At 39.2% G+C, this 24,846-nt stretch overlaps 1 protein-coding gene across 8 annotated transcripts in view; it reads right to left on the reverse strand.

Moving 5' to 3' along the window:
- Nucleotides 1-24,846, reverse strand: part of LOC135196157 (synergin gamma-like) — a 272,072-nt gene that overhangs the window by 224,898 nt on the left and 22,328 nt on the right. For 7 of the 8 annotated variants that reach the window (XM_064222725.1, XM_064222724.1, XM_064222728.1 and 4 more), the window contains exon 2: nt 782-961. In XM_064222725.1, coding sequence (XP_064078795.1) covers nt 782-961 — 180 coding nt within the window. Of the gene's footprint in view, nt 1-781; nt 962-5,628; nt 5,733-24,846 lie in introns of those variants that run through there. The other variant, XM_064222727.1, reaches the window with a different exon arrangement.

A 24,846-nucleotide genomic window follows, 5' to 3' on the forward strand; every position in this document is an offset into this window, starting at 1 on the left:
CAAAAATATAATGAAAAGAGTACTTATATTTTCAATTACACACTTTCGCCCAAATACATGACTCGGCGCGAGCGCGCCCCGCCCTCGGCACCGAGACATAATTCAAGGGTTCAATTCATGAAAAGAGGAAATCGCCGCATCTACGGCGATAGCTCCATGTTGGTTCATAATTAAGTAATGAAATGAAAACAGTGTACTTACAGTTTCATTTTCAAGTCAAACAAACCATTAGTAGAAAACACAATATAAACAAAGCATACGACGATGAAGCGGGACGAGAGAGCGATGACGAACAACGTCCTTCACACCCGCGGCCGAAAGCAAAAGTGATTTGTTTACCTCCCAGTCGCGCGGCGCGCGACTGTCGGACAAGCAGGTTAAACTACCGCTTCTCCCCTTGTTCGAAGCTTACGACCGTTCCAGCTGCCGCTAGCTACTTCTTATTGTTAAAGGACCGATGGTTTGTATTACGTATCGGAACAAAGGCTGTTTTCAGTGTTTTTATAGGGGTTCCAAGTATTCGTGGGGGGGTCTAGTACAAATCCCCCGCGAATACAGGGGGACCACTGTATGGTCATTGATCGGCAGAAACAAATTCTTCTGTTCAGCTACGTTGTACCTATCCTTCCCCAAAAGCGAGCAGGGCAATCTACATAGAGCCAAAACAAAAGAGTGCTACCGCAATTTCCAAAATTTGTCTAATTTTTAGCCACCTTAGTGATGAAAACTTATAGCTATAATTAGCTTGGTGAGTTACTTATATAAAAGATGTGTTTCTTACCTGTGCAGCAATGTACTGCTGCTGTTGCCAAGCAGCCACAGGCTGGGCTTGAGGGGGAATTTGCTGCCCTGCAGCCATCATTCGATTACCAGTGGGTTGCTGTGCAACTACACCAAAGCCCAGTGGAGGCATTGCCATGCCTGGTGCCCATGCTCCTCCACTAGGATTATTATACATTTCCTAAAAGAAAAAACATTAATAGTTTCAGCATTAAAATATTATTCAACTTTTAGTCAGCCAAAGAAACAAATGATCAGCACCAGCCCTTTGAGCCTCATAGAGGCCCAGGAGGATTTTTTATAATATGGAATGACAATACACAAAGAAATATGACACCCAAATGGTAACCTTTCTTATAAAATTTTATTAAATTTCTAAAAATTTGTTGTCATTAAAGCTAAATATTAAATATTTCATAGAAACAAATACCATCTTCAAATGATCTTCAATGGCCAAAATAAAAGAATTGGAAAGTATAAGTTCTTAAGGCCTAGACTTTTACCTAAAATAACTAAACTTATTCCAAACCATAGAAACAAAACCTGGAGGATCCTGAGGCCTCGTAAACTTCAGATTTTTTCCACATTAAAGGAAAACTGCAGGAGTCCATTAAAACTTTGAAAACTTCCACAAATTGCAGAGGCGCACAGTCTCAAAATGACAGAAATGTCAAATCCAAACATTCAACTACACAGGATACTGAATATCGCCACAGTACAGAGAAGATTCTCACCAATGTGTCAAAAAAGCACTACGTATTCTAACATTCCACATTCCCAGAAGTAACAGTTGCCTCTCTTAAAAAAAGCCTCAGAACATATTGGAATTTCACTGCTAGGGATACCATTCTCACTCCAATGCGAGTGGGACAAAAGACCTAGTGTAGAGGAAGGAAATCGAAATTGAAGTGGAGATCCCAAAAGTAATCCATATAGGCAGGTTAGGGAACAATAAATTAAACCTTATGGGTAGGACTGAGGACTTAGTAAAGTTGATGTTAATTGGATAGTTAATTCTACTATATATCTTTGAGAAACAAGATTTAATTCGAAGTAATTTGGAAGCATGCTTGAATTTGGTAAGATGTCTTAAAGTTGCTTATTATGTTTCCGTAATAGTAGTATTTGTTGAGATACTGTTATTATTTCACTTAATTTCCAGTCACTTTTCAACTTAATTTGATTATGTGTTTGCTCTGACATTTGAAGTTTGATTTTGTGAAATATGTCAATCTGTGACTAATGTGTGTACTGGTAGGAATCCTCTAGTTAACGTTATCATGTTTTAGCTTAGTTAGATGCTGTCAGTCAGCTAGGTAGCCTGGTCAAAACTGCTAGAGAGAGAGAGAGAGAGAGAGAGAGGAGAGAGAGAGAGGTGGTCTTAAGGTTATGAATCAAAACTATTGAGAGAAAGGAAGTGAGCAGTATTATTCATGCCCTAAGACAAAAAATACTTACAAATGTTCCCAGGCAGGTAGTGATGGACTGTCAGCAATTCCAACACCCAAATACATAGGTGAAAGGTTGTGACTAACTCATAAGAAAAACTTCGCAAACTTATCATCAAAAAGGAAATGAAGCAAAAACTGGTGGTGGTGAAAGTGTGAATGGAGGGAGTGGTGATGAAGTTGGTGAAGAGTAAGGTAACCGACATGTCTGGTGAACAATGATGTAATCAACATGCCTCATGAATTCTTGACATATCAATAACATCACCGCCTAAACACTACAGAGGGAGATGGAAGGAGGAGGAGGAGCGACAAGAGAACAGTAATGTAAGCCGGTGACTGCTGTGTGAGAAAGTGTAACCCAAATCTCGCTGAATGAGAATTAGAATTTTCCTAACTCAGTCTTGAAATTAGTAGTTTTTTTTTACAGTGTCGATAGTTTGTTGATAGTTGTGACACAACTATCGACACTTCAACGGTTAGCCTATCATTAAAAATCTCAAGAGTATTTTAAGGTTGTCACAAATGGCTCTTACATCATGATTTTCAGTAATCTTCAGTTCAATTGTGGTTCTTACCGTATTCCTCACCAAATAAGCATAGGAATAACACCTATTAGCGGCAACTGACAGAACCACTTTTGTTTACAAATATCATATGATTCCTTGGGTCGGTTTCCGGATTTTTGGTTGAAATCCAATTATTTCAAGTTCTAACATGATCAAGGTCCGGGTCTCTACTGTACTTACGTCACATTAACTCACTTTAGGCTCTCCCAAAAGCCCATTTTCTTCTCTGGATTTTCAATAACATACAGTGGTTAATTGTTAAATAGGTTAGGCCTACAATAAGCAGGATTTTCTTTAAAAAAATTCTAGCTATAGTTTGCACCCTAAAAACTAAAAATAAAAAAACAAATGGCAAAATTCAAGTGCTTTTTCGGGAAGTAGCCGCTATGTCTCTGCTCAGTCATTTATCTTAGGCAGTTTAAAAATTATGTAGTTTATATCCTAGCTGGCAAGAAATTAATTCAGGGTAAATGACCAAGTGACAACATAGCAGCCAGAATGTGGCTATCTTCCCGAAAAAGTACATACTTCAATTCACTGCCATGAGCATCAGTCAGGAGTTGTGGCCCATCTTGGCAGCATACCGAGACCTCAACGTTCCCCTCGAAGTAAGCGTTTTTGGTATAAGTCTAAGCAATAACGCCATACAGACTGCAAGGAACGTTCCTGCGAATACGATAGCCACTAGGAATTGGGGCGTCAAATGTATTTCACTGTGTTTAGTACTATCTCCTGAGGGTTGATCACAGTCAATCCCCAAAAAATATTGGTACATTCTTTATAAACATCCCAAATACTATAGGAAACCGTAATTTCCAAAGAAACATCCAACATGGAGTTATTACCTAAGAGGAAACAGCGCAATGGATCCATCGTCATCAGGTGGATCAGCCTTATTCACTTGATATTTAATTGGTGAAACAAGAATACAATTACATCTTAAAGCATACCATTTCAAAAGATGTTACCGTATATGTGTAACATTTATTGATCTTACTCAAGATTGCAGTTGTAATCAGCACAATAAAACAACATTTGTTGTCTATATTAGTGAAAGTATGAAACTTCTTATTCCCGGGGTCATGGTTTGAACTGAAGTTCATTTTTACCTTGTAATCGGTGGTTTTATCCTTACTGCCATCACAAATGAAACTCCACAGTGCTTATTTGATTGTAATTATACACATTTTAGTCTTAATTTATTCCAAATTGCACTTGAACTACGTTGTTGTTCCTGGTTCCTAAGTGCTCACGCCACAAAGACAGTTGCGGGCAGCACACATGGTTTGTGAGGTGCAAAGCTTTATTCCCTTAATTGTTTACCTTACTCATTATTTAGTTTAACTTTACTTTGTTACTTCAAAATGTTTATTTTAGTTAATGTCTATTATCCCTTTTTTGCAACCAAATTAATCCCGAAAAATTACAGATATTTCTAAAGTAGACAGGAGCAGACGACGGCAAAATTTCATCGTTGCCAATTTAGTGGAGCTTCACACATACACCGATGCATTTACTAACTGTTTCCATGAATTCTAGTTGTCATAGTAATGCAATAATGATAAAATTGCTCTAATATGTATATATACTACGAACAGATACGCTAATTTCACTTATTTCCCCGGTTTTGTGTAAGTCTTATACCCAGTTTGGAGGGTAAACACATACCAATTGGCAACATCGATATACAACAGAAGAGCGCGGACAATGCTGTAGGTACTGTTCACAGCAAAACTGTTGATATTTGAGTCAGGAATCTAGTTACTTTTTCAACAAAGACTATTTTCAAATTAATTATCATGAATATGTAAAAAATTTATGAAATTCATGACCTTATACTGCTGTTTAACTATTTATTTAAATGATTATCTAGTGCACACTTCTTCTTCTTTCTACCAAACCATCATAGTTTCCTTGGATTTGCCACGGATGGTGTCACTGTTGACGACTGTTGTGAAGAAATTGCCCCAGCGTCTATGGGTAGAAGTGGTGTACGGATTTAGCACATGGAATGGAAAGTTTATTGACATAAGTGACTCCGCAAACATCGAGATGGCGTCAATCTTCTACATTTTTGGTGTTAAAAGTAAAAATTTCAAAAGCGTCATGGAAGTATGTTTGCACTGCGCATGGCTAGACTTTCATTAACCTCTGTTTAATCTTAAAATGTGACCTTACTTTCTAACTTTGGAGAAAATACTTACCTCGAAAGGATAGTAGGGGTCTCAAGCTGTTACTCTCATCACCGACGACTCGTGACTGGTGCCCACCTCCGGTGTTAGGACGTGTTAAAGTACTTTTCAGGAGGGTGAATCCACACGCGGTGAAAACTGGATCAGCTAGTCCAGTCGGTTGTTTCCCCTAGATCTAAATTGTTTTCTCCTAAATCATGAAATAATGGCATAAATTCAAGAGCTTTTTCGGGAAGTGGCCGAGTTCCAAGAGAAGTGGCTGCTACGTCGCCGTTTTATGTTTTACCCTATGGCCCTAGCCTCCCAAAAAGGTTACCTAACCTACTGCCTAAGCTAGTTAGGCTAAGCTGCTCTCTTCTGAACTGGAAATGCCTTACAGTAATTTCCGAACTAATCATAACCCAATCAAGGGTAGCCTATTATAAAATCTTGGCTAGATTGAATTATTCCTAACCCTTTAAAGTAACCGAGACTCGACATCCTAAGACAACTTATGGTACCTATGGGGTTGGCCGAGCAAGGATTACCAGCATACTCATTTGCTTAAACATTGGTTACCCTTATCTATAATTACCGGTTACTTATCTTTGTTACACTATATGGCGGTATACTGAACAAAAATAAAAACAAAATTCTCACTTTTCGAATGCAACTTTCCCCGAGCGAGATAAGCTGACAGCAGGATGTGCCCAGAGCCTGTGACTGCGATTTGTTTTGCTATGACGTCATAAGGCTTCTTCTTCTATAAGTTGTTTCTTGAGAAGTCAGAACAAGTAATTTGCAAAGGTGCTATTTATGCCTTTTTACAAATGATTAAAGTTATTAAAATTCAGTTAAAATCGGCTGAAAGATTTAGAGAGAGAACCTAGATATATGTGAAAATTAATTTAAAGGGCTTTGAAATAACTATGAACTTGTTCTAGCAAGCGTAACAATAATTTCACGCTCCCTAACATGTAAATTTTTCTCTAGTTTTTACTTTCTATAATATAACCGCTAACATAACTCTCCGCCAACAACAGATAACAATGGAAAATTTGAATTGAAGAGTGCTCTTTCATCTCTATAGTTGGTCTTTTACTGCTGCATAAACAGTTGCCATCAGTAATCGCTCCTAAGAATCGTTTTACCTAACCGATGATAAAGCTATTTCTTAAAATTAAATATTAATAAAAAAAACTTTGGGGTCTCCTTTCGTTTGATATTTTTACCTAAATTACCTAATCACAATAACTGTCCTTCAACCTGTCAACTTCAAACCTGCCACAGCCATTTATCTTTAAAATAAATTAACAGAATAAGAAAATGATAATAATAACGGAAAGGCATGGTAGCTTGATAGGGTTCTCTTGACTTCTTATCAATTCACTTTAAAACTATTCTAATGTTATTAAGTTCTTTGTCTAACATTGAAAATAAGTTTTTTGTTATATACTATCTCTTATCTATCTTAATCCTTGTAGAAAATTGAAGTTTTCCATTTATTTAACATTTTTAACCGATATGTTACTTCAGGTAATGGAGAGTAGGTATCTGACGTTGTTCTTGATATTTTTTCAGACGTTGGATAAAGTGTAGCTTAAGGTTATTTTGACCGTGGTAAATAGTTTGCACTTTATATCAGTGTCAACAGTGAACCATTTTCTAATTTTGGTCTTTAAAAAAGGGCGTCCTTGTTATAAAATTCATGTGAAAACTCTCTTTTAACATACCATATATTAATCTCCAGCGGAACTGGAGCTACTTTGCATAGGCTAAACGCCAATTAACCTTCTAGACATCCCATAAATTTTCTTGTGAACCTCTTAAAAACCTACTTCATTTTTTTCTTTCTTTTACTTCGGCTGAGTCTGATATGAGATCTTCAGCCGGATGACAACAGCAAAATAAGGGTAACCTCACTGATCCCAGGGAGTTTCTCCGTAAGTACTTCCTTCGCAAACATCGCCGAAATGCATTCTCTAGGTGAAATTACTTTGGAAACCTATACACACACACACACACACAACACACACACACACACACACACACACATATATATATATATATATATATATATATATATATATATTATATATATATAGATGAGAGAGAGAGAGAGAGAGAGAGAGAGAGAAACAATTTTTTTTATCTTTGCGTCAGACGAAAGTTATGTACATAAATAACTTTGGCCAATGGTTCAATGTTCGTCCCAAACAGAGTATGAGAGTTAGTCGTAAGTTGGTAGATGATAAAAAGTACATATGCAAAAAATGTTAATTAAGACTAGGCGAGCTGTTAAGTGAACAAGTGCAGTGATAGAATGTGTAACATACATGATAATGATAGCATATCGATGTGTAAGCTAAGTGAACACAACCAAAAATCCAAGGGTTGATTAAGCGACCGTAATCAAACATTTAATTCACAGACATGCACGAGTTCTGTAATTGCAGATGCCTCATAATAGTTCTCAGGATTCTTAATTTTTTTTCATCATTAAAAAAACTCATTTCAAGTTTTTTACATTAAGTCCGCATAAACTAATATTTACATGCTTTTCTTAACCTTCCTCTTAATATTCATTACGTTTTTCGCCGAAAATGCTTTACAGTGAGTTAATTCAGCGGCGTTTACTGCGCTTACCATAAAGCCCGTGGTCACGATTACTTGCAAAAACAAGCCAATTGTCTCATATACGAAATGAGAATTTTGCTGATTTGGTTCATAGCGATAGACAATACTCCGGATCTCTCTACCATTGGTACTATCCTGCTCACATACTGACTCCAGAAGCAGCCGTGAGCGACGATTTTGTTTTGTTTGTTTGTTTATATGGTGTTTTGACGTTGCATGGAACCAGTGGTTATTCAGCAACGGAACCAACGGCTTTACGTGACTTCCGAACCACGTCGAGAGTGATGAACTTCTATCACCAGAAAGCCAAGAGCGATGTCTAATGTAAACTGAATACAGTATTTTGAAGAAAATTTCTGTCAAATATGTCAAGACGCTGCTGTAATTTGCATTTTCGCTTGAAAATTGAAAAAAACACAAATAGGTAAATCGTTCTTCCGAATGAGTGCACATACTAATGTTATTCAGAATAGTAATAGAAATCTCGAACCAACGTTCTTATTATGGTTATTATTTGCTGCATTTCTACATGAAATTCTAGTGCAAATGATTACGAGCAAACATCACGATAAATTACAACTGTAAATTTTTTTTAAGTTATTCAATAAGATAGAATTAAACAATATTTGCTTACACTCTCCCTTCCTTGGCCGCTCATACGTTAACACCAAATCAATGACATTTTCGACGTAAAGATTTCTATAATATTCTGACCAACATGAGTATGTGCACTTCATTCCGAAGAACGACTTACCATTATGCTTTTACTCGATATATATATATATATATATATATATATATATATATATCTATATATATATATATATATATATGTAAAAAGCAAACAAATCAGCAGAGTAATTTGCAACATACTAAAACCCTACGACATAATGATCATCATAAACTACGTTTTATACTCATGCTGAGCTAAAGTTGTAAATATTTAATATATGGAGTATCTTTCCTGTCCCTCTTGCTTGGCTTCTGTGCATTTGCAAAGAGTTCGAACGTTAGTCCTTACATGATTCCACACGATTTTGAAATGTAGTCACCTGTTTAAGCTGTCTTAAAAATCCATTTATTTTATCCTCAGTCTTAATAATATCTTGTAAATTAGGAATGCACTGAAATTTTGTCGAGTCATCTAAAATAGCATTCATCTTATTAACATACTCCCGTCTATCGAGTATGACAGTACCCATACGGACACGGTAGATGAAGTAGGCTAAAAGCCAGTTATGCTATGAATAGATGTGCGGAGGCTGTGTTTGCGTTGAACGAGGTGAAGGTTTTTTTATTGTTATTATGACAGACTCTAACGTAGTTAGTTCCCCGTCTTCGTGCGTGGATTATAAAATTGTAAAATCTGTTGTTAGTCTTGCAGTGCAACTTGTGATTACGTACGAGTTGCACTGCAAGACTAACATCATATTTTAAAATGATATCATCCGCGCAAGAAGACGGGGAACTAACTACGTTAGAGTCTATCATAATAACAATAAAAAAAGAACCTTCACCTCGTTCAACACAAACAGCCTCCGCACAACTGGCTGTTTGTTTATATTTCGGTCTGCACTTCAACTTTTACTTGGCCTCTTTATTTTTTGCGGTTGTTTTATTTTATTTTTTTAGCTCAGCTTAAGTAGGTTATGTCAGTCTTTGTAGTGATATTTTACATCTCTTACGCTTAGTCTATAAGATTTTACATGATTTTATTAATTGCAAGATAAACTATTGTTCTGATTTTATTAATTGCAAGATAAACTATTGTTCTGATTTAAGTACTGCCTTTTCCTGGGTAACCCTTGATATCTTACAGTATGACCTGTTATATATATATATATATATATATATATATATATCATATACTATATATGTGTTTGTGCAAAAGCTTTTCCTCCTATTTATTATCTATTATTCCAGGCTGGCCACTTTTTCTCCTATCGATTGTTTGCCGCAGTGGCGGATTGAAGGGGGTGGGGGCACCTGGTCACGTGGCCGAGTAACCCACCTCCCCATCCCCTTGGATATGAATAATAGAACATTGTTTTATTTCAATAAATCATTATTAGTAGCAAAAATCTGTTTATTTAAGTATTATTTCAACAACAACTGTACAACAACAAAGAAAATCAACAAACACTATATATATATATATATATATATATATATATATATATATATATATATATATATATATATATATATATCTCCCAAGTGGCCCCTCCAAGAAAGATTTCTAGATCCGCCTCTGGACTTTGCCGACGATTCTTCTCCATAAATCTTCCGTCTTTATATCCTAAACACCCTCTTATCATTCATACTCAGTCTCGAATTGCCCTTTCTTCTTCTTTCAACCCTTATCTTCAATTGCCATCTCACCCCATTCTTTGTTGCATACGACACGCATGCATTAGACACTTCCGTTTTCATTCTTATATTCAAAGGGACATTATTTTCAGTTTCAAACGATTTATTTGTTAAGGAACAACACAACTTCATATTGCCCTCTCGTATGCTTCATAAAATGAAATAATTCATGTAAAATCCATAATATTCATGACAAAATAAAATACGATTGTCCAGTAGTTTGACCAAATATGAGCAACCTTTTCCCTCGCCGAATAGACAGTGATTTGGTGTTGGTTTGGAGATTTGATATTGATTCAGTTATTCACCATCAAAACACCGATTCACGGTGAATATCAGAATCCCACACTGACTTGTCCATTAGCAATCTCTTCTCTAACACCATTACGGCAAGGTAATACTCAAATTTCGCGTTCAAAATATCTTACTACAGATTCAGTCGGTTTATAAGCTCATGTGCTTTATGATATTCTTCTCTGTAGAGAAACTTGTTATTAATATCCTGTAATTCGAGGGATACTCCACGTCCTAGCGAAAAATGGAATCGTAGTAGAGATCAAAGACATTTTTCAGTGTTTCGGTGTCGTCATTAGAAAAGGTTTCATCAGAAGTGAATATCACACTGCAACAGAAAGTGTCGCTTACTACCACCTATACTCTTCTTCTTTTCTTTTTTTCATCTGTCCATCCGCCTATGGTATTTTTGTATGGTAACACTGCGTCCCGGGCTTTAGATAGTTACGCAATGTGTAAGTTTTAGGTAAATAAAAGGATATCTGGGTGTACATTTGCAACTGAAAAGTGTATGAATAATTTATACTGTATGCGAATTACACCGTTAATATTCGAAATAGGATATTATTATAATCGTTGAATGTAACTGTCTAAAGCCCGGGACGCAGTGTTACCATACATAAACACCACAGGCGGATGGACAGATGGAAAAAACAGAGTATAGATTCAGCCAGCCTTGCGCTGACACGGGCTCTTGCTTTCCAGCAGCCAGTAGCCCCTTGCTGAGCAAGATCTGTAAATGTATACATTGGCAAATACGTAAAGAATACAGAATTGAAGTGAAAGGAAAACTGTGGGAGAATGAACCAGACCCAGTCACCTCCAATAAGGCCGTTACCATCATTGATGACAAGGAGATATATAGAAGGAGGTGCTATAAGACCTGTTATTGTGCTCTGGAACAAGGACGAAAAGACAACAAAGATTATAGACGTGATAGTCCCCAGTAACTTTGGCCTCAATAGAGCTGAAAGGCATAAAATAACAAAATACCAAGACCTAAAGAATGACCTGAAAAGCACATGGGAACTGAAGGAAATAGAAATCATACCTGTAGTGGTAGGGACAACTGGACTTATAAAGGAAAACCTGAGAAAACATCTTTAGGCAATACCAAGCTGCCCAAGTATAAATGAGGTACAGATTGCTGCCCTCAAAGGAACGGTAAACACTTTGAAAAGAGCCCTTCGGATATAAGACTAGTGGAATATAGAGGTGCAACCATAGACCCCAGGACTGGGGCCCATTGCACCCCTGATATGAATTGAAAATTAAGAATAACATAAGCCAGAGAGAAACTGCTTAACGACTTAAACCAACATTGCCAAAATAGAAGTACAATCTGAAAGGAGGGTTACCACACAGAATTCAGGGTGGAATCTGAAAGGAGGGTTACCACACAGAATTCAGGGTAGATCTAGGGTACTTATCCGCGGCGACTTAGACTATGGCAGTTGCGGTTTTTCTATGCAGTTTTACCTACTGAACAAGAATTTTAAGTAATATTTATTCGGACGACTGTACTTAACCCCCCAGGGGCCAGTACTAAACACAGCGAAATACATTGGACGGCCCCCAATCCCTAGTGGATGTCGTATCCGCGGTTACGTTCCTTGCAGTCCGTGCGGACTGCTTCTGTAGAAATACCGAATTCAGTTAAATCCCTGACGATTTGAAAAATAAATCACATTAAATCTATCAGGATTTCCAGAGTTTCAGTTACGTCTGATAACTGCTTGAGTCGCGATTTAATTCATCAGATTCTTGCATAGAGTCCTGCGATTCTTTAAATCGGCACCAAAACAATTTCAGCAAGATACACACTGTATCAAGATGCAAATAAATGTACTATTTTTGACGGAAGCCTTGCAGACACCCAAGAATCAATTCGGGTTCGGGGATAAAGCAATCGAATACAACACGATGACACACCTATACCATTTACCTGTAATTTCTGGCATAATCTTTCTCTTCTAAGTGCTAATTTGTCCTTTCATCAGAACACACCACAAATGTTGCTAAATCACAAGTATCGTAGTTATCAATAACAGTAGCGATGACATAGCATGTAATAGAATACGCTATGTACTGTAATGAATAAGAAGAGAATGGGGAGTCAACAAAATAGGTCTGAGAAATACTGAACGGAGAACCTTGCGTGATACATTCATACTGCTTAATGTACTTGGAATAGCTATGTTTAGAGACTGGAATTGCGATACCACGACAACTAACTAGAGAAAGAAACTTTCTTCTTCGTTAAGGACTGCGTGGATTCCAAGAATGACTATGTAACCATAGATATAGAGAGCTGTCTTCTTCTTTTTTTATATGCTTGCTAAAAGATTTTACAAGTCACTGTTCTAAGTGGTATCAGATTCTACATAGTAACTGTGCTTGTTGAAACAGATGCTAACGTTGTTTTGATTGCTGTTTATCTAGAGATTGAATAACTTGAAGTTTGATTAACCTTTGCAGAAACTCAAGTTTGCTAATGTGATTATACCTCTCTCTCATATTATTGAATATATTATATATATTATATATATAATTAATATATATATAGATATAATATATATATATATATATATATATATATATATATATATATATCTGATACGCCAAAAGAGGGTTTTCAGGGCACAAAATCTTTACCATCACATGTCTTTTGAGCCCTTCAAGAATTAAAGTCTATATTTACAAAAATCATTATGTGGTCTTATCATCATCTCCATTCAAGGGCTCTATTGATCACCCAGGAGCTGCCTTTTTGGGCTCAGTTGTAAGGTGTGATATGGAGCGTCCCTTCTACTTTCATTAAACTTTTATTCTTCCTTAAAAGTTCACTCTGACGCTTCACTTCGTCAGGGTCAGGCAAAATGATCTGACACATTTGTAGGTTAAATAAAAGGCAAATAAAGTAAAGAAACAATAGAGTGTTTTTATTTTCGAAAAGTACATATAATGCCATTTTTTTTCATATAGTGCCATTTTGTTTTGTTTCTTTATAATGCCATTGTTTTTCGTTTCTTTTAATTGGACTGGTGAGCATCGCGCTTTCATTGCGAAAACGTTTATCAAAACAAACGAATCTGTAACTGCAACACAAAGAGCGTTCCGTTTGCACTTCAATCTTGGTAGACATGATCCCGTATCAGTTCGAAACACGATCTTGTTATGGGTTACCAACTTCAGAGCTACTGGATCTGCACTGAAACGAAAATCAACCGGCCGACCTCGCACCGCCAGAACTCCAGAAAATGTGGCAGCGGTAAGAGCTTCAGTTCAACAGTCTCACTCCGTTCCACATTTAAACGCGCCTAGGCTCTTAGACTTTCCGAAAGAAGTTTGCGAAGAATTCTTCACAATGATCTTCAAATGCATCCATACAAAATGATGTTAGCACAAGAACTCAGCGGAAAAGACACTGAAACTCGCAGAGCATTCCACATGAAATGACCCGCCGAGTTATAGAAAACTTTCGTGAACGCCTTCGACAGTGTGTGGACAATAATGGACCCCATTTGGCTGATTTAATTTTTAAAACATAATGAAACAAAATGGCATTATATGTACTTTTCAAAAATAAAAACACTTTCTTGTTTCTTTACTTCATTTGCAGTTTATTAAACCTACAAATGTGTCAGATCATTTTGCCTGACCCGTACATGAGGAAATCTAAACACAGCCTCCTACACTTCAGTGTAACTGTTCCACAATATGGACATTAACTATACTCTGTTTTTTTTTTTCATCTGTCCTCGGCCTATGGTGTTTTTGTATGGTAACACTGCGTCCCGGGCTTTAAACAGTTACGCTATTTGTAAGTTTTAGGTAAATAAAAGGATATCTGGGTGTACATTTGCATGAAAAGTGTTTTAATAATTTTCTGTATGCGAATTACACCGTTAATATGCGAAATAGGATATTATTATAATCGTTGAATGTAAGCTGAATGTAACTCTAAAGCCCGGGACGCAGTGTTGCCATACAAAAACACCACAGGCGGATGGACAGATGAAAAAAAACAGAGTATAGACAGTCTAATCTAGACTACTACAGGTAGTAGAATGTGTTCAATTTCACATACTTCTTTCCAACCTTTTCATTGACAGATTTTTATGCTACAACATTGCAAACTTTGGTTTTGTTCACTTTTTCACTAAGGCTGACAACCGAGTCACTGGTTCCACTTGGGTATAGAGGGCATTTTGGAATGGAACTAACTTGTAGCTCGCTCTCATATACTTCTGTAATTTATTTTCTTTTCTTTACTGCGCTTGTCTAATTTTCCTCCAACTTCTTGGAATACATGTTCCTTCAGCAGTCCACACCACGAAAATGATTATCATCTGCTTAACGTTCAGTCATCACCGCTGACTCAAAGCGACGGGCGAGAATTAAGCTTTCTCGTTCAAACAAGGGAAAAAACTGACATGAACTTGTTTGACCCATCAAATAGTGATTGAATGGAAATCTCATTTGTGGCGAATAAATTAGAAGGAGAACTGAATAACTCTGCAAATTTTGATACATAAACTATCCTCAGCAAGGGGGAGCAACTTGTTTTGGGGTCATCCTGTTAAACCGGTTGAAAGGAATGCACAATTTGCAAAAAATCTTTGAAATTGGTGTCACGCTGACCTGTGGGAAAATGGACAACACAAAATCTCGATAATTGGTACTAACAATATGACCATAATTATGCCTATTACATTTCAATCCAGGAATGCAGCAGAATCTTTCAATGAAAATATCCCGCATGTAGTTAGTATTGTTTTTCTTATATAAAAAAAGGTAAAAAAAGGTCAATCCCTAAATTTATTTCAATAGGGAACCAAGAGAAGGCATAATTAAAAATCTTTCAGATTATTTCCTGCTATATTTTGATAAATCGAAATATCTCTTGTAAAATATAGAAAATCAAGGAAAAATCAAGAGAGAGAGAGAGTGAGAGGATAGTATATGAACTGGGTATGGCTTCTGCAGCCTGCAGGTAACACACTTCAGCTGTTGTTGGGACCTTGTTGTCCAGATGTTGTTCGGAATACGCAGAGAAGTCTAACGCAGTAGTCATCTTGTTAACTATGGCTGCCTATTCACTAGTGAGGTTCCTCCTGACTGCTGATGACAGAGCGGTTTAGCCCAACGAAAGAATTGTAGCCTTGCGAGACACCATCCAGTGCCTGAAAGAGCAGCAGGTGAACTTGGACAGGTTAATTCTTCAGCTGCAACAGAGGCTCGAGTTCCTTGAAGAGATTCAGAAGGCGGGAGGAAGGGAAGAACGCACTCGTGTTATCCAGATCACTAAGGTGTTGCAACAGCAGTACAGCAGTCCTGGCAAGACAGGACCCACTCGCTCGAAGCTGAAACTTGTTTCTGAAGAAGGAGAACGATCACGAGAAGAGGGAGAAACGGCTGCGGGAAGAAAAGATTCCCAAGATGGCAGAAGAAAATCATCAGCTGAAGGACAACGTGAAGGAAATTGGGCAGAGAAACGATGCCCTATGTGAAAGGATAAAGGAACTGACCATGTAGTTGGCAGAGGCAAACTGCCAGGTTGAGAGGCTCGAAAAATTCCTACGAAAGAAGAAGAAAGACCTGCAGCTAAAGACCGAAAAAGTGGCGCGGATGGCGAGGCTCATCCAGGAACAAAGAGACGCGACCGAGAATCGGGAATCCGACAGGAAAGACCTTGAGGTCAGGTTCCAGCGCCTGCAAAAGGAAGTGGAAGACCTCACGAAGGAAAAGTGTGGACTCCGGTGTGAAGTTCAGGCCGCTATACTCAAGAGGAACGAGCTGACATACCTTCTAGAGGAACGAAATCGTCGCCTGGAGTCGCTGGAGAGGAAGACCGGTGTCAAGGGCGAACGGAAGGACCAGCTAGAAGATGAGGTTCGACAGCTGCGAGGAGGGAAGGGGAAATTGGTATGTGATCTCAAAAACGTCGAGGAGAAATAGAGGCGTCTGGAGAAGGACAACTGTAAACTTTATTGATTCCTGAAAGGGAAAGGAAAATGGGAGGATTGTAGAAGCCGCGAGGAAAATGAGACGATTTGTAGAGTGGCAGAAGAAGAAGCAGAGGATTCAGAGAAGCCCCATGAAAATTAATTAAGAGGATTCGTGATTGTGCAGTGCGAGAGAAGAAGCGAAGATTAGAAGAAGCCCAGAGAATTGAAGAATTCAGCAGGATTGTGGAGTGCAGAGAAAGAATAGGGTTAGAGAAGCCCAGGAGAATTAGAGGATTAGTAGGATTTGTGAAGTGGCAGAAGAAGAAGCAGAGGATTATGCTAAGCCCCATGAAAATTAAGAGGATTCAGTAGCATTCGTAGAGTGCGAGGAGAAGCAGAGGATTCAGCCCCAAGAGAATTAAGAGGATTCAGCAAGATTCGTGGAGTGCCAGGAGAAGAAGCAGAGGATTAAAAGAAGCCCCAGGAGAATTGAGAGGATTCAGTAGGATTCGTGCAGGGCGAGAAGAAGCAGAAGATTCAGAGAAGCCCCTGGAGAATTGAGAGGATTCAGTAGGATTCGTGCAGTGCGAGAAAAAGAAGTAGAAGATTCAGAGAAGCCAGAGGAGGAATCAGAGGATTCAGTAGGATTCGTGCAGTGCGAGAGGAAGAAGCAGAAGATTCAGAGAAGCCCACGATAATTGAGAGGATTCCAGCAGGATTCGTGGTAGGCAAGGAGAAGAAGCATAGGATTCAGAGAAGCCCCACAGGGAGAATTCAGAGGATTCAGTAGGATTCGTGGAGTGCCAGGAGAAGAAGCAGAGGATTCAGAGAAGCCCCAGGAGAATTCAGAGGATTCAGTAGGATTCGTGCAGTGCGAGAGGAAGAAGCAGAAGATTCAGAGAAGCCCCACGAGAATTGAGAGGATTCAGCAGGATTCGTGGAGTGCCAGGAGAAGAAGCATAGGATTCAGAGAAGCCCCAGGAGAATTGAGAGGATTCAGTAGGATTCGTGGAGTGCCAGGAGAAGAAGCAGAGGATTCAGAGAAGCCCCAGGAGAATTGAGAGGATTCAGTAGGATTCGTGCAGTGCGAGAGGAAGAAGCAGAAAGATTCAGAGAAAGCCCCACGAGAATTGAGAGGATTCAGCAGGATTCGTGGAGTGCCAGGAGAAGAAGCATAGGATTCAGAGAAGCCCCACGAGAATTGAGAGGATTCAGTAGGATTCGTGGAGTGCCAGGAGAAGAAGCAGAGGATTCAGAGAAGCCCCACGAGAATTGAGAGGATTCAGTAGGATTCGTGGAGTGCGAGAAGAAGAAGCAGAGGATTCAGAGAAGCCCCACGAGAATTGAGAGGATTCAGTAGGATTCGTGGAGTGCGAGAAGAAGAAGCAGAGGATTCAGAGAAGCCCCACGAGAATTTGAGAGGATTCCAGTAGGATTCGTTGGCAGCCTTTCAGTGCGAGAAGAAGAAGCAGAGGATTCAGAGCCCCACGCCCCCAGAATGAGAGGATTCAGTAGGATTCGTGGATGTGAGAAGAAGAAGAAGGCAGAGGATTCAGAGAAGCCCCACGAGAATTGAGAGGATTCAGTAGGATTCGTGGAGTGCCAGAAGAAGAAGCAGAGGATTCAGAGAAGCCCCAGGAGAATTGAGAGGATTCAGTAGGATTCGTGGAGTGTGAGAAGAAGAAGCAGAAGATTCAGAGAAGCCCCAGGAGAATTGAGAGGATTCAGTAGGATTCGTGGAGTGCGAGAAGAAGAAGCAGAAGATTCAGAGAAGCCCCAGGAGAATTGAGAGGATTCAGTAGGATTCGTGGAGTGCGAGAAGAAGAAGCAGAGGAGATTCAGAGAAGCCCCAGGAGAATTGAGAGGATTCAGCAGGATTCGTGCAGTGCGAGAAGAAGAAGCAGAGGAGATTCAGAGAAGCCCCAGGAGAATTGAGAGGATTCAGTAGGATTCGTGCAGTGCGAGAAGAAGAAGCAGAGGATTCAGAGAAGCCCCAGGAGAATTGAGAGGATTCAGCAGGATTCGTGCAGTGCGAGAAGAAGAAGCAGAGGATTCAGAGAAGCCCCACGAGAATTGAGAGGATGCAGCAGGATTCGTGCAGTGCGAGAAGAAGAAGCAGAGGATTCAGAGAAGCCCCACGAGAATTGAGAGGATTCAGCAGGATTCGTGCAGCGCGAGAAGAAGCAGAGGAGATTCAGAGAAGCCCCACGAGAATTGAGAGGATTCAGTAGGATTCGTGCAGTGCGAGAAGAAGAAGCAGAGGATTCAGAGAAGCCCCAGGAGAATTGAGAGGATTCAGTAGGATTCGTGCAGTGCCAGGAGAAGAAGCAGAGGATTTAGAGAAGCCCCAGGAGAATTGAGAGGATTCAGTAGGATTCGTGGAGTGCCAGGAGAAGAAGCAGAGGATTCAGAGAAGCCCCAGGAGAATTAAGAGAATTCAGTAGGATTCGTGGAGTGCCAGAAGAAGAAGCAGAGGATTCAGAAAAGCCCCAGAAGAATTGAAAGGATTCAGTGGCATATTCAGGTTTTAAGAATAAGCAGAGGTGTTGTTCTCTCCCGGGATGGGCGGGCGAGGTCCGCTACGAGTCCCAGGATGGGCGGGTAAAGTCCGCCATGTGTCCCGGGACGGGCGGGTGAAGCCCATCATGGGTCCCGGGAAGGGTGGGTGGGTTCTGCCACGGGTCCCAAGACAGGCGGGCGGGGCCCGCCTCAGGTCCTAGGATAAGTGTGAGAGGCCCGCCACAGGTCCTGTGACGGGCGGGCGGGGCCTGCCAAGGGTCCTGGGATGCATGTTGGAGGCCCGCCACAGGTCCAGGGACAGGCGGGCTGGGTGTCCGCCAAGGGTCCCGGGACCAGCGGGTGAGGCCCAACACATGTTCCAGAACTGTCATGTGGGGCCAGCCATATGTCCCGGGACGGACAGGCAAGGCCCGCTACATGTCCCGGGAGGGGCGGCTGTGTCCCAGACGGGCAGGCAGGTCCGCCATGGGTCCCAGGACAGGCAGGCGAGGTCTGCTATGACTCCCAGGACAGGTGGGCGAAGTCCGCCACTTGTCCCAGGACAGGCGGGCGAGGCCCATCACGGGTCCCGAGACGGGCGGGCGGGGCTTGTCACAGGTCCCGGGATGGGCGAGTGGGGCCTGCAACGGGTCCTGGGCTTTTAACTCATTATTCTGGTCACGTCATAGTTATGCATCACAGATAAAAAAAATCAGAGTTGATACTTGCAACTCAAAGTTTTGGGGTATTCATGAGGACCACGCATCCGCCTAACTGATTCAAAAAAAGGTTCCAAGCTGTCTTGATTAATCCTTTAGATCATTATATAATCTAGGTTATATAATGGCTTAACATATCAAACAGTCCAATAAAAAATTTGCTAGAAAAAATAATGCCTTTCTGAAAACTTAAATAACGACCTGCATAACCTTTCACATATTTCTCGTCTTGTGGTCTAGTTTACCTAAAATTTCTTTCTAGAAGCTTATAACCCCACCATAGGCCTTTTTTGAGTTTACATCTCCATCCCTTTCACTGGAATTCATCAAATCAGTCTTTTGCTACATCTATGAAATCAGCTGTCACCAAACACTCTTGGGATTAGATTAAACCTTTTTCTCCTGGAAGCTTTATAGTAGTGCACATGTTTTGGACATTAACTGGGCTGCATACTTTACATGTTGCCTTTGAGTTCCTGACACAGTGATTTTGAATCAGATTTGGTGTTCATTTGCGGTTTTATCCAACATTTCTTGTGCAGAAGCAGATGAAATAAAATTTCCCTTTTCTGCGTGAAATCTATATTCCATAAAATTGTTCCTTTTTAGCTCAATCATGTGAGCATCAGCAAATGCAAATACACTCTTATCTGCGCATGGTATTTTAAAAGGAACTTTAAAATTCCCTTTCTTTAAGAAATCTCAGGAAACTTATACCTTGCCCTTTGGTGTTATTCTCTTAGTTATTACAACCGTAAACTGAGCAATGAAGACCAAGAACCTTTTTGCTTCCAAGTGCAATTTCAAACTAAGCCGACTGACTAGGTTCATGTAGCAAAGGCAGATGTAATACCACACCGCGGCAAGACGGGCGTCAGTGACGTCATATTTTGCCACCGCTCACGAATGTTAGACCTGTTTATCTAGATCTTGGTCCAGAGTATGCAAAAGACCTCGTGTTGAAAGAACGCTCGAAGTATGGGAAGTCCACGGGTTAAAAGAATGCCCAAAACACGTGAAAAACCACAGGTTGAAAGAAAGCTCAAAGTACAGGAAAGACCATAAGTTAAATGAATGCCTGAAGTATGGGAAAGACCATAGGTCAAAGGAATGCCCAGAGTATGGGAAAGATCACAGGTTAAAAGAATGCCCAAAGTATAGGAAAAATCACGAGTCCACAGGTTAAAACAATGGCCAAATATGGCAAGTCCACGGATTTGAAAAAAAAAAAATCCCAAAACATGGGAAAGACTACAGGTTAAAAGAATGCCTGAAATATGAAAATAAAACCGGTTAAAAGAATGCTTGAAGTATGGGAAAGACCACAGGTTAAAAAATTGACTTAAGTACGGAAGAGACCACAGGTTAAAAGAATGACTTAAGTATGGAAGAGACCACAGGTTAAAAGAATGACTTAAGTATGGAAGAGACCACAGGTTAAAAGAATGACTTAAGTATGGAAGAGACCACAGGTTAAAAGAATGACTTAAGTATGGAAGAGACCAAAGGTTAAAAGAATGACTTAAGTATGGAAGAGACCACAGGTTAAAAGAATGACTTAAGTATGGAAGAGACCAAAGGTTAAAAGAATGACTTAAGTATGGAAGAGACCACAGGTTAAAAGAATGACTTAAGTACGGAAGAGACCACAGGTTAAAAGAATGACTTAAGTATGGAAGAGACCAAAGGTTAAAAGAATGACTTAAGTATGGAAGAGACCAAAGGTTAAAAGAATGACTTAAGTATGGAAGAGACCAAAGGTTAAAAGAATGACTTAAGTATGAAAAGACCACAGGTTAAAAGAATGACTTAAGTATGGAAGAGACCACAGGTTAAAAGAATGACTTAAGTATGGAAGAGACCAAAGGTTAAAAGAATGACTTAAGTATGGAAAAGACCAAAGGTTAAAAGAATGACATAAGTATGGAAAAGACCACAGGTTAAAAGAATGACTTAAGTATGGAAGAGACCAAACGTTAAAAGAATGACTTAAGTATGGAAGAGGCCATGGGTTAAAAGAATGACTTAAGTATGGAAGAGACCACAGGTTAAAAGAATGACTTAAGTATGAAAGAGGCCATGGGTTAAAAGAACGCCCAAAGTACAGGAAAGACCATGGGCTAAAACAGGTGTCGGCAAACTACGGCCCGCAGGCCGCATGCACAAGGGAATTCATGCGGCCCACAAAATGTTTGTAAATTTGAAAGAGAAAGGTTACTTTGTCTTTCAAAAGTGTTTCATGCGAAGTTCCTACTTTAAATACTAATTAATAGAAATTGTTTTCCAACTGAGTTACTTTGTCTTTCAAATAAATACATTTCATGTGAATCTTTTACAATACTTTAAAATATAAATTAATAACAATTAATTGCATTTCTTCTTGAAATGCCTTTTATTTTGTCAATTTCAAATATTAATTACTTTGTTTAATATACTATGCGGCTCTATAAAATTGCGATTTTTTAAATGCGGCCCTTACACCAAAAAGTTTGCCCACCCCTGGGCTAAAAGAATGCCCGAAGTATGAAAAAGACTACAGGTTAAAAGAATGCCCAAAATATGAGAAAGACCACAGGTCAAAAGAATGCCCGAAATATAAGAAAGACCACAGATTAAAAGAATGCCTGGAGTATGGTAAAAAGCATAGGTTAAAAGAATGCTCTAAGTATGAGAAAGACCACAGATTAAAAGAATGGCAAAAATATGGGAAATTCTACAGGCTAAAAGAATGGCGAGAGTATACGAACGACCAAGGGTTAAAAGACTGTCCTAAGCATGAGAAAGACCACAGGTAAAAAAAAAAGGTGCCCAAAGAAGACCGCTGGTTAAAAGAATGCCCAAAATATTAGAAAGACTACGAGTGAAAAGATGTAGTTCAAATAAGATTTTAATGTATGCTCTGCCAAATTTCAACTATTTCAGGACACAGATAATGCCAAAAGTACGAATAACAAGGCACCAAAAATTACAGCTTCCCAAGGAGAACAAAGATAGATAAAAGATAACTCCTCCAACTTTCATTTAATGGGATACAAAATGACTGAAATACGAGAACATTATTATGACAAATAACCACATCGATACATTAACACTACCAGAATAAAGAATGAATGACATTGTACCGTCACGGACGAGCTGTATCATATTCCAAAGTAATATATGGAACGTGTAAATATATTGACATAGCTATGACTTGGGAAAAATATCAAGAAAGTAACAAGAGTGCAATATAGACCATCGATCATAATAAAAAGTGATATTTAGTAAAGGAGCGGAAGGCCAACTAAAAACTTTCGATGACGAAAGACGATAAACTAACACGTGAATACTTGAATTGTGGACTGATGAGAGTGGAAAGAGAAGAGGACCTCATAAACATCTTAAATAACCATGGCTGAATAAATCATTGTGAGCATGTAAATAGGTTTATAGGAAAAAGAAAGAAAATGGCCCCCTTAAAAAGTGGAAATAAAGAACAGAAATAAACTTGAAAATTTCTTAATTGAGAGATATCAAGAGAAATGGTGATAGATGCCTTTCTGCTACGAGTCCCAGCAGAAAATCTAAAAGGTTTTCAAGAAGCAGAATATGAGGAATCTATTCAAGAATAGCATAAGAAAAACTCTTGCGATGTTGCCTTTCCCAGCGGTATATAGACGAGAAAACGGTATACATAAAACTAACGTTACACTTGTTATTTTCACGAAACAAAAATACTGGAACAGCGATGCATCCACAACTCGTTAAACATCTCGGAAAATCAGACCGATTCTGAAAAAAAAAATCCCTTCAAGGAATCAGTATCGCGTTCTGTGATAAACGATTCCTGTAATGCTTGATGTAGTGAGTGTGCAATACTAATATAGAAATGGAAAGTTTAGATACACTTGTACTTAAGTCTGTAACCCTAGACGAGACTACTTCATGGTCTACTAATATATTTGCTGAAGAGGGAACACAATCTTATTAGCAAGACAAACGAATTTATAAATGGATAGCGCTCATTGAGCTATGCTGGCTTTCAGTTCAAGCAAAACTGAATACAACAGAAGTGGTTTGACGTGCTACATCGCGAGAGAGAGAAGAGAGGAGAGAGAGAAGAGAGAGAGAGAGAGGAAATAGGTGAAAGACCTCCAACAGTTATTTACTACCAAAAGCATTAAGGGCAACGATAAATAAATGGAGCCTGGTTATAGCGAAGCTAGAGAAAGAGGACCATTGAAGGAAACGGCACCCAAACCTATAATGGTGTCAAGAACCAAAGAGATGGGAAAAGTGAGAGACATCCAAGAAGGCTATTCAAGGAGTTTTAAACATAATCGGCAAATAAATGGCAACAGCTGCCAGGAGCAAAAGAATGACGATGAAACATTGTAAATGCAATCATATTTAGGCTGTGCGTAAGATATAATTTAAAGATGTAAGTCAAACTTAGCAACCTCTGTAGGTCACGACTCAAGTCATTACATTCAGCAACCCAAGGTCTATAGAATAGACCTTGCACCAACCTACGGGAATCACTCTTTAATTAAGAGTAGCATGAGTGCGAAAGATCATTCAGGAATCAGGATGGTTTGGTAGGAAAGCAGGTCAGTGGGATGGGGGTGACGCCATGACTTACCAAACTGGATGACACGCATCCTAAGTGATGAAGAAGCATAGGTATGCACATCAAAACACAAATCTTTCATTTACACAAAGAAACCTATATTTTTCATAAGCTATGCAACCATAATAAACTATAAATATGCGTATAATATTTCTTACATGTATATATAAAAAGTAATGCAAAAAGCAGGAAAGATATATAATGATACTGCTTTTATTATGTACAAAGTTTGTGCAAGCGTAGTTATGCATCAGTCAGAGTTATAGTCTTACAGAGCATGAGAGCAGTGAGTTTAATCGATTGTTTTCATTCCCAATTCCCCAAGAAAATTCCCAGTATCATGCACAAAAAAGAAAGAAAATGATAAAGATTAAAAAGAAAAGAGAAGAAATATTGCAGCTGAAAGAAATATAAAAGACTTTCAGGTGGCGTGGTCATAGGTTTGATCTCACAAGTTAGGAAGTATAAAGATATCAAAACAACAACAAAACAAAAGCTGCAACAAATAATAGCCAGTGAGAAACTGGCACACTTGGGACGCACTACTACTTACAGAATATGGAAATCGTAATTGCTGGCCCAGAATGTGTTCCGTGAAATCACTGGGCAGGCGCCATGCGAATAAAATTGTATCAAATACGACGGCAATAGTGGTCTGGGACGTCACTCGGGCTGTAAGTTGCCCAGCCGGCAGAACCAAGGACTTGGTGGAACCCAAAGAGCCGTTGTACCGAATATCATACGACGTAGAAGCGGAAACACTGTGTTGTCGACGTAGAGTCACGTAAGTCTTCAAAAC

Source organism: Macrobrachium nipponense, chromosome 17 (genome assembly GCF_015104395.2).
Source record: "Macrobrachium nipponense isolate FS-2020 chromosome 17, ASM1510439v2, whole genome shotgun sequence".
Taxonomy (NCBI): Eukaryota; Metazoa; Arthropoda; class Malacostraca; order Decapoda; family Palaemonidae; genus Macrobrachium; species Macrobrachium nipponense.